At 39.2% G+C, this 11,572-nt stretch overlaps 2 protein-coding genes across 2 annotated transcripts; both read left to right on the top strand.

The window, feature by feature from the left end:
- Window positions 1–1,422: 1,422 nt before the first annotated feature.
- On the top strand, window positions 1,423–3,808 carry LOC133744569 (putative receptor protein kinase ZmPK1). Its single transcript, XM_062172661.1, has one exon. It carries the CDS (start codon window positions 1,436–1,438, stop codon window positions 3,806–3,808), a length of 2,373 nt encoding a protein of 790 aa, XP_062028645.1. The 5' UTR covers window positions 1,423–1,435.
- An 875-nt stretch (window positions 3,809–4,683) lies between these two features.
- On the top strand, window positions 4,684–7,110 carry LOC133744568 (putative receptor protein kinase ZmPK1). Its single transcript, XM_062172659.1, has one exon. The coding sequence runs from the start codon at window positions 4,684–4,686 to the stop codon at window positions 7,108–7,110; it is 2,427 nt and encodes an 808-aa protein (XP_062028643.1).
- The last annotated feature ends 4,462 nt before the right edge of the window (window positions 7,111–11,572 follow it).

Raw genomic sequence — 11,572 nt, 5'->3', positions numbered from 1 at the left:
ATTCAAAGTTAAATATTCAATGTCAATACAAATTCAACTACTTAAGTTGTGCTCTTCGGTTACCTGAAGCATAAAACTCATATATTTTCTTTGAACTTCATCACGCTCATTAATAGGATATGACGAGATTGCAGGGCGTTTTCCCGGATCACGTTCAATGTGATTAACATCAATTTCATGAGACTCAACTCGTACAGAACAAGAAGGTTCTTCCACAACCGAACTTGGAATATCACCCATAACAACATCATTTTTCAGAAAATATGAATTTACTTTCTTCTGAACTTTTCGTGGCTTAGGATTTTGAGGTTGATCTGTCATTAAAAACAAAACCTAGAAAAAAAAAACATGAAAACAACCAATCTTAAGTTGCTGGCCATGTATAAATTACAAACTTAAGTCAAACTCAAATATACAAGGAGCACACCCGGGCACCCCACCAGGCCACCACATCCCTCCCCACCACAAGGGAAAACAAATTTAACTTACTCAAAAGCTAAAAAACACCCAATCAAAAGTATAATCAACTTAACTCTCAAACAATCAACACAATAAAGAAATTGCCACTATCATGAGCAATTGGGTATTTGGGTATTAATAATACAAATTCAATATCTTTTTCTAGAAATCAATAGATTTGATTGCTTACATGAAGAAATCTAGAAATACTCAAATTCTAACCTAAATTACATTCTAATTTCGTAAAAAAATTTCATTATAGAAGAGAAGTTAAAGTGTAATACTAATACCTGAATAAGGATGAGAGATGAGAGCAGATTATTGAGGAGAAAGAGTGACTTGGTAGAGAGAGGTGAGAGTCTGAGGCTCTGAGCTTGAGAAACGCAGAACAGAGAAAGGGTGAAAAGGTTGTGAGGACGAGAGCACAGAGAGGATAGAGAAAGAGAGAAAATGATATATTAATTATAGAAGAACCAAAACTATGGTCTATGGGTGATGAACAACAGTGGGAACAAGAAGGTTCTTTCAAGAGTGTTAATTATACATAGATTAATTATGTATATATTGACTTTTCTTCCCCCCAAACTAGCTCTGTGGACGTCCAGAAGCGAAAGTCTGGAGCTACTTCGGTATACAACTATACATATATTAATTTTTTTCCCCCAAAATCTTGGGGTGTGCTGCAGCATACCTTAGCACACCCTTGTGTCCGTGCCTGAACGGAGCTGGCAAACATGACCGAGTCATTGAATCTCGATCATAAATTCATGAAAAGAAAATTATTAGAAAACAAATGATCATAATAATGTAACATGTGAACCACATAATCAATCTATTGTGATCTGGAAAAACTCAATTTCGTTTTGGATACCTGAAGGCTGAACAAAGCCATCAGATTCTGAAGAAGGCTAACCGTATAAGTCTATATTGGCCAACTGCCATTTCCAAGGCAAAAGCATTTTCAAAAAAATCCACCATGGAAGTTCCCAAGTTTATTCTTCTTTTGCTATTTGCAGCAACCTTTGCTTGGAGTCGAGCACAGTTAGAAGGGCTGCCAAGCTTAAAGCAAGGGAACTCCTTGAAAGTTGAGGAAGAGAGCAACTTCTTGGTTTCACCAAATGGAACCTTTTCGAGCGGATTTTACAAAGTTGGCGCCAATGCCTCCTGTTATTCAATATGGTTCACAAATAGTGCCGACAAAACAGTTGTCTGGATGGCTAATCGAGATAAGCCTGTCAGCGAAAGACGCTCGAAGCTAACCCTCCATGGAAATGGCAACCTGGTTTTGACTGATGCACTAGGTTCAGTTGTGTGGTCAACCAACACAATCTCTAAGGAAGTCATGGAACTTCAGCTTCTTGAAACAGGAAACTTGGTGCTGAGGAACCAAGACGACAGGATCATCTGGCAGAGTTTTGATTCTCCAACGGATACACTTCTACCATCACAGCCACTCACCAAGAACACAACCTTGGTGTCCATGAGAAGCCAAGGTACATACTTATCTGGATTCTATAACTTCAAGTTCGATGATAACAGTATCTTGTTTCTCATCTATAATGGCCCTCTACTTTCTAGTGTTTATTGGCCCCAGATTGTTTCAACTGTTTTTGAAAGTGGTAGAAATCCTTACAACAGCTCTAGAGTGGCAATTTTAGATGAGGCTGGACAATTTATATCTAGTGACAATATGCAGTTCTATGCATCTGACTATGGGGTTGGTCCAAAGCGGCGTTTAACAATGGATTATGATGGCATCTTAAGATTGTACAGTCTTGATGAATCAGCCGGGAATTGGAAACTGTCATGGTTGCCTGATGGTGTCGATGCATGCCTGGTTCAGGGCTTGTGTGGTGAATATGGTATTTGCACATACAAGCCACTACCTACTTGTACTTGCCCTTCAGGGTTTTCCCTAAACGATCCCTCAGACTGGTCCAAAGGCTGCTCACCTCCCTTCAATTTGACCCAAGATACAAGCAAGCTAGACTTCCTGGAGCTCCCTTACACAGATTACTATGGATATGACTTGGAAACCTATCAACTTGGAATTTCTTTTGAAGCATGCAGGAATTCATGCCTAGTGGATTCGAGATGCTTAGGATTCGGATATGCGCTGGATGGATTAGGACAATGTTTCCCTAAGAGTCTTCTGCTTAATGGATACCGTATGTCAAATGTTAAGAGCATCTTGCATGTTAAGATTCCAAAAGATTTTCTGACCCCTGGTGCAGTCCAAAGCAAACTAGAAGCACATGATCTGAGTTGTTCCACAGCTCAGTTTTTTGTAAGTAGTGATCTTGAAACAGAAAAGGGGAATGGAAATCAGTATATGAAATACCTTATTGGATTTGTGAGTTCCTTTGCAATAATTGAAGCAATCTGCATTGGTTTGGCATGGTGGTATGTGTTCCGAAAACAAGCTCATGAGGAACTGGTGAACATGGGTTACATGACATTAGCCATAAATGATGTAGGATTTAAACATTTCACCTATGCAGAACTAAAGAAAGCAACCAATGACTTCAAACAGGAGATAGGAAAAGGAGGGTTCGGAACAGTCTATAAAGGGGTTCTGGATGGTGAAAGATTTGTAGCTGTGAAGAGATTAGAAGGCATTCTGCAAGGAGATGCCGAATTTTGGGCAGAGGTGAGTGTCATAGGGAATATCAATCATATGAACTTGGTTAAACTATATGGTTTCTGTGCTGATAATAATCATAAGCTATTGGTGTATGAGTACCTGGAGAATGGATCCTTGGATAAACTCTTGTTCTCAGATGTTGAACTTGGATTGGAAAAGCGGTACAAGATTGCATTAGGCACCGCAAAGGGTTTGTCATATCTACATGAGGAGTGCCTTGAATGGGTACTCCACTGTGATGTAAAGCCTCAAAATATACTGTTAGACGACCATCTTGAACCTAAGGTGGCAGATTTTGGCATGTCCAAGTTGTTCAAAGACATTAATGATGAAGGCATTGGATTTTCTAGAGTTCGAGGCACCAGAGGTTATATGGCTCCAGAGTGGATGGTGAATCTGAAAATTGATGCAAAGGCAGATGTCTACAGCTATGGGATTGTTCTGTTGGAGCTACTGACTGGAAAGAGTGCTTCTATTCTGCTTTCAGCTTTTGCACAAGAGTACATTGAACACAACCAACTGGTACAATGTGTGACTGAAAAGATCAGAGTCGAAGGGATTAAGGAAGTGATAGATCCTCGACTTCATCATGATTTCAACAAAAAGAAGCTCGAAAGATTGATGAAGGTTGCTCTTTTGTGTGTACAAGAAGATCGAAGTGCAAGACCTGCCATGAGTAAGGTGGTGGAGCTTCTACTTGAGTAAAGGGCAGATAATAAAGGAACTGAAGATCAGGGAATAAATACTACAAGTCAACTGTGTGATAAAGTTAGTGTGTAGTTTTTACATTTATTTGGCTTCCAAGAAAACTCAACAGTATATTACAGTTCCAGCATTTCAGCTGAAGATGAAAAAGATTCATTCCAATAAAACAGTAAGTTATTTTGTGTTTCTGTGTATTCTATTTTTAATTTCAACTTCTATACTTGATTTTTTCTAAATAACCTAGTTACTTATGAAGAGCTAAGCTAAAATCACCAACAATGGATTCAGTAGTAAAAGAATTGCTAGAATGTGAAGATGTTCTACTGCAAAGAAGTTGGTGCATCTGTAAAATTTTCCTTGGCCAGTTATTTTTTTGTAAAAAAAAAAAAAAAAAAAAAAAGAACACACACACACACACATACATATATATTACTAAATGGAATTTCTAGATGTTTACGACTCGAAGTTATGAAAGTTCCACCCCATTGCAAGTGTAACCGGGTTGAGAATGAAAACCCAGGTCTTATAAACACAGGTCCTCAAAGTCATTAAATGAAGGAATAGACTCCCATTTTTTATATTTACTTGACATCTTGACTCAGTCATTGAATCTCATAAATTTGTTATAATTCATGGAAAGAACAGTGTTGTTTCCAACTAATTAAAACAATGTATGCATAAAACCAAAAAAAGAACGCATGTGATCTGGTGAAACTCAATTATTGCATACGTGAAGAAAGGTTCTGCATAAACGGTCAAATAGAATAGTCTGTATATTCTGATTATTCTCATTCACACGGCTAGAAGGCCACCTTATAAGCCTACATTGTCCGTCTTCCATCTCCAAAGTTAAAAGCATTTTCCAAATATCCACAATGGAAGTTCCCAAGTTTTTCCTCCTTTTGCTATTTGCAGCAACATTTGCTCAGAGTCAAGAACGGTTACAAGGGATGCCAAGATTAAGGAAAGGGAACTCCTTGAAAGTTGAGGAGGAGACCAACGTCTTGGTTTCACCAGATGGAACTTTTTCTAGTGGATTTTACAAAGTTGGTGCCAATGCCTCCTGTTATTCAATATGGTTCACCAATAGTGCCAATAAAACAATTGTCTGGATGGCTAACAGAGACAAGCCTGTGAGCAAAAGAGGCTCAAAGCTAACCCTCCATGGAAGTGGCAACCTGGTTTTGACAGATGCACTTGGTACACTCGTGTGGTCGACCAACACAATCTCTAATGAAGACATGGAAGTTGTGCTTCTTGACACAGGAAATTTGGTGCTGAGGAATCAAGCAAAGAGGGTAATCTGGCAAAGTTTTGATTCTCCCACAGATACACTTTTACCAACACAGCCACTCACCAAGAACACAACCTTGGTGTCCATGAGAAGCCAAGGTACATACTTATCCGGGTTCTATAACTTCAAATTCGACGATAACAATGTCTTGTTTCTCATCTACAATGGCCCTCAACTTTCTAGTGTTTATTGGCCCCGGATTATTCCAAGTGTTTTTGAAAGTGGTAGAAATCCTTACAACAGCTCTAGGGTGGCAAGTTTAGATGTGGCTGGACAATTTATATCTAGTGACAATATGCAGTTCAATGCATCTGACTACGGGGTTGGTCCAAAGCGGCGTCTAACGGTGGATTATGATGGCATCTTAAGACTGTACAGTCTTCATGAATCGACAGGGTTGTGGAAACTGTCATGGTTGCCTGATGGTGTTGATGCATGCCGGGTTCAGGGCTTGTGCGGTGAATATGGTATTTGCACATACAAACCACAACCTACTTGTACCTGCCCTTCGGGGTTTTCCCTAAACGATCCCTCAGACTGGTCCAAAGGCTGCTCACCACCCTTCAATTTGACTCAACTCACTCAAGATACAAGCAAGCTGGATTTCCTGGAGCTTCCTTACACAGATTACTATGGATATGACATGGCAACCTATACTCGTGGAATCTCTTTTGAAGCATGCAGGAATTCATGTCTAATGCATTCAAGTTGCTTGGGATTCGGATATGCGCTGGATGGGATCGGAGAATGTTATCCCAAGAGTCTTCTGCTTAATGGATATCGTATGTCGAATGTTAAGAGCATCATCCATGTAAAGATTCCAAAAGGTTATCTGAACCCTGGTGCAGTCCAAAGTAGACTAGAAGCACATGATTCGAACTGTTCAGCGGCACAATTTGTTGTAAGTACTGATCTCGAAACAGAAAAGGGCAATGGAAACCAGTACATGAAATACCTCATTGGATTTTTGAGTTCCTTTGGGCTAATTGAAGCAATCAGCATCAGTTTGACATGGTGGTTTGTGTTCCGAAAGCAAGCTCGTGATGAAATGATGAACATGGGGTATATGGCATTAGCCATAAATGCTGTGGGATTCAAAAGTTTCACCTATGCAGAACTAAAGAAAGCAACCAATGACTTCAAACAGGAGATAGGAAAAGGGGGGTTCGGCAGAGTCTATAAAGGGATTCTGGATGGTGACAGAGTTGTAGCTGTGAAGAGACTAGAAGGCATTGTACAAGGAGATGCAGAGTTTTGGGCAGAGGTTAGTGTCATAGGGAATATCAACCACAGGAACTTGGTTAAGCTTTGGGGTTTCTGTGCTGAGAATGAACATAAGCTGTTGGTATATGAGTATCTGGAGAATGGATCCTTGGATAAACTCTTGTTTTCTGATGTTGAATTAGGATTGGAGCAGAGATACAATATTGCATTAGGCACTGCAAAGGGTTTGTCATATCTACATGAGGAGTGTCTGGAATGGGTACTCCACTGTGATGTAAAGCCTCAAAATATACTGTTAGATGACCATCTTGAACCTAAGGTGGCAGATTTTGGCATGTCAAAGTTATTCAAAGTCAACATTGAAGATGCAGGCATTGGATTTTCGAGAGTTCGAGGCACCAGAGGTTATATGGCTCCAGAGTGGATGGTGAACCTTAAAATTGATGCAAAGGCAGATGTCTACAGCTATGGGATTGTTTTGTTGGAGCTACTGAGTGGAAAGAGTGCATCTATTCTACTTTCAGCTTTTGCACAAGAGTACACTGAGCACAACCAACTGGTACAATGTGTGACTGAAAAGATCAGAGTCGAAGGGCTTAAGGAAGTGATTGATCCTAGACTCTATCATAATTTCAACAAGAAGAAGCTCGAAAGATTGATGAAGGTTGCTCTTCTGTGTGTGCAAGAAGACCGCAGTGCAAGACCTGCCATGAGCAAGGTTGTAGAGCTTCTACTTGAGAATGATGAGGGAAGAGTAGATGATGAAGAATTGAAGATCATATGATATAATTAGTATGTAGTTTTTGCATTTTTTGAGCTTCCTACAAAATGTATCAGAAATTACTGCTCCAGCATTTCAGCTGAAGATAAGAGACTCATTCTAATAAAACTTTAAGTTTCTCTGTGTTCAATTTTCAATATCCATAAAAAAACTATATAAAAAAAAGGACAATAAACAAAACAAGGGAATTGAAACAATTAAGTGTTGGTTCTGCTATGGGTTTTTTACTTTAGAACTCTTGGAGGACTTTTAAAATGATACCTGAACTTTCAAAGTGATCAAGGCGATACCTGGACTTGAGTTTTCTTATCAACGTCGTACCTAAGTCAAAATTCCATTACGGCTCCGTTAATTATGACATGTGTGACGCACATGAAAGACTAAATGATGATAAAAAGACTAATTTGCCCTAAATCTAGGGGTATATCCGACATTTTACCTATTTTTAATTAAAAAAATAGGTATTTACCTTTTTTTTTAATCGTTTTTTTCTACCATCTCCACCTCTCGTCGTCTTCTTCTACCGTCTCCGCCTCTCGTCTTCTTCAAATGCAATCTCTCTCACTCTTAGACTGTAACCTACCTCCATTACCATGATTGAACATTTCTCTTATAATCACGTACGGTGACTCTAGATTCCCATAGGTGCTCGTCCTCGAGGAACAAACACAATGACACGGTGACAAAGTCTGAGAAAGCAATACGGGCACGGGAAGTCAGGTCGGACCTCGTCATCTATGCTCAGCAATCCCGGAGCTGTGGTCATGGTGCTGCAACGTGTACTGGATTTTGGCGGCGGCGATTTCGACCGATTCAATCAAACTTGAAATCAAAATCAAACTCATTCCCAAAATCCCCGACTTCTGATTCCCAATCTTTGAATCCGGACGACTCTTCCAGCTTTGAGCTTCTCCAGAAATCGGAATTTGGTTACCAAATCTGCAGTTCCAACCACCATCGCATTCCGAAACTCGTTCATCACACTCCAACTTGACGTACTTGGCGAGCTCGAGCCTCTCAGCGTCGGAAGCTTCCAGATCGAGGTGGAGCAAGTAGTCATTTCTCGGGTGGTACGCCGCCTGAAGCAGCCGCTTCAGCTGAGGGCCGTCACCTTTAGAACCTGTAATCAGGTAAGCGAATCTCAACAGTCTCGGGAGCCCTAGGCTGCAGTTCTTGTCGTCGAAATACTGGTCGAGACTAAGGAATCGGTGGCAGAGGAGTACTTGGCGTGGGTTATGGTTAGGGTGAGGAGAGCGAGGAGGAGGAGGAGGAGGGCGGATGTTGCGGTTAGAATGACGAGCCATTAAGGCTGATTGTGGCAGGTTGTTTCACGAGTTCGATACCAAAAGGATGAGCAGACTCACCGGAGATAATATCCAATCATCGGGTTCAGGTTGATTCTGGGGATATGGTGGTGTAGTCGGAGGAGGAGTAGTCGTCTAGGTTTTGGGTGGTTGCGGTGATGGAGGAGGTGGGGCTGAGACGTTGAGGATTCGTCGTCGTTTTCTTCGTGTAGTCGAGAAGGAGGAGAGTCTGCATTTGGAATTTTTTTTTTTTTTTTTCCGGTCGACGACAAGTCTGAGAAGAATTTCAGATTTTCCTTTTTTATTTTATTTTATTTTTTAATAATAAATTGGAGTCAAATGACTATTTTATCCCTCAAACTCCAGTCACATGGAAGTCACGTGCTCATAATTAACGGAGCCGTAACGGAATTTTGACACAGGTACGACGTTGATAAGAAAACTCAAGTCCAGGTATCACCTTGATCACTTTGAAAGTTCAGGTATCATTTTAAAAGTCCTCGAAGAGTTCAGACACTGTTGAAATAAGAAACCCTTCTGCTATTGGTAACAGCCAAACAAATTAAACAGCTAAAATGATAATCCCATTCATGAATTAGTTAATTAGAATATATGGTTCATATGGAAGGTCAATGTCACCAAAACAAATCGATAATCCATACCCTTTCTGATTCATTTTTCTCCTTGATTTCTTTAACATAACCTAATTACTTAAGAACATAGCCAAGTGACTTAGTAAAGTTCTAGATACCATGTTCAAATTTTTACATCAGTAAAGGAGAAAAGAAGAGAATATAATTACGACAAATTATGGAGATTATCATTCTCTTAATTGATATTTAGATGATTAAAACATACGACATATGGCTGTCTTACCAAAAAAAAAAAAAAAACATAAAAGATCAGACAAAACATGCACCTTGTCTAGCTATGGTAAAACTTATACAAGAATTACTTGTGCGTGAATACATTAAGTCATTAAAGATGCAATTAGAATCTCAAAGAAATGTGCCTAGCTATATGGTAAAACAAGAAAAGCATGTTGAATGTAAATGTTGTAGTGAGCAGCCAACATTGACCACCATCCATATATGCCTTAGTTTTACTGACTTCTATCAACTGACCTCAATTGTTTTCACGCTTTCAAATCACTTTTATTAACTGCACACAACATGTGTATGTATGTCTTCAGCTCTTCAGCGCAAAAACAAAACGGAGCAAGATCCCTGCATTTCATCAAACATCTTTTGCCTGTCCCTTTTAATATATTTGGGACAAAACTCATCCCAAATCATAAACTTAAATTTATTGTATGCTCAGCATAGTTTCAGACAGGTCAGATGCCCCAACTTGGGGAATTAGGTGGCTCCATCTCAAGAAATAATTGAATTTGACTTGAGTTATAGATGCCTTTTCTTGCAGTAGAAGTAACTAAGAACTATAACAGCATTTGTAAAAGTTACATGCAATTAAAATATCAGATCTGATTCTTATTGTGCAAAATATTAATAAGAAATTTAACTCCCACCAAATTAGAAAACAAATGGGGTTGACTAGAAGTCAATGCATGAAGGCCAGGTCTTAAGAACTGGAGTCAATAGACACAGGTCTTTAGATTCATCACATACCACACAATGGAAGTGAAGACTTAGGAATGAGTCATTGAATCTCATTCACATAATTCATGGAAAGAAAAGTATTACAGGAATTTTTGGCATACTTCGAGAAAATTGTGCACAACAGTCCAAGAAAAAGAAAAGAGAGACGAACCTTATAGTCCAGAATCTCCAGATAGGCACTGGACCGTCTGAAGGGCTAAGGCAATATTGAAAACATACCATGGAAGTTCCCAAATTTCTCATTCTTTTACTGTTTGCAGCAACGGTTGCTTGGACTCAAGCGCGGTCACTAGGGTTGCAAAACCTAAGGCAAGGGAGCTCCTTGAAAGTCGAGGAAGAGAGTGACTTCTTAGTTTCACCAAATGGAACTTTTTCCAGTGGATTTTACAACGTCAGCACCAATTCCTCCTGCTATTCAGTATGGTACACCAACACTATCAACAAAACAGTTGTCTGGATGGCTAACAGAGATACACCTGTCAGCATTAGACAGTCGAAGTTAGCCCTCCGCAGAAATGGCAACCTGGTCTTGACTGATGGAGTTGGTTCAACTGTATGGTCAACCAACACTTTGTCTAATGCAAGCATGGAGTTTCATCTTCGACTTCTTGAAACAGGAAACTTGGTGCTGATCAACCAAGCAGAGAGGATCATCTGGCAGAGTTTTGATTCTCCCACAGATACACTTTTACCATCTCCGAGCTAATTTCCGAGCTATACACTTGAAATTAATCAATGCTGTACTTATGAAAGATGTTGGGAATGTTGAGATGATCTTGTTGATGAAATTTGGTGACCAAATTTGGGGTTGGAACCGCCTGTTGTGGCGGCGGGTAGGGGTGCGTCCAGCCATTGTCGGCGTCTTATTTTGGTTTGTTGGGTTGAGCATATCGTTACGAGCGTGTAGATATGGATTTGTATAAATCGAGGCACGTTTTGAAAATGATAGGAATTTCCAAAGTTTTTGGAAGTTCGGGTTTTGATTTGTGAAGATCCGACCAATAGATTGACCCTAGCTTTTGATAGGTTGTTATAACTATTGAGTCAACGTAACGTATGAAATTTGGCTCGTTCGGTTATGATTTCAAGCATCCGATGATTTATGTTTTAGGGTTTCAAATTTATTATCGTAAATTTAGTTTCGATTCTTGAGAAATAATTATTGATTACATTGATTTGTTTAGGGCGATGGGTAATTCGAGTTCGAGGAAGAAATATTTGGACGACTGTCGTAGCTGCAATCTGTGAGTGGATTTGTTTTTAAATTAATGATGCATGCAGTATTATATTTTAAATATTAAATTATCGTGTTGATTTACGACTTGCTTATAATTTATCTGGATTTCTTGACATTATATTTCTGACGAGTTATTTATGAGTTATTGAAAATTCTTGATGCTATGTTTTTCGAATATCAATTTATATGATGATATATTAGTATGAATGATTTATCGAGTATTTGAGCATGAATGTATTATCAAGATATTCTTGAGTTATGCTTTCGATGATTTATTGATGATTTACTAAGTTAATATTGAGTTT

The sequence above is a fragment of the Rosa rugosa genome, chromosome 4 (assembly GCF_958449725.1).
Source record: "Rosa rugosa chromosome 4, drRosRugo1.1, whole genome shotgun sequence".
NCBI lineage: Eukaryota > Viridiplantae > Streptophyta > Magnoliopsida > Rosales > Rosaceae > Rosa > Rosa rugosa.
This window is presented reverse-complemented; position numbering and strand designations above follow the sequence as displayed.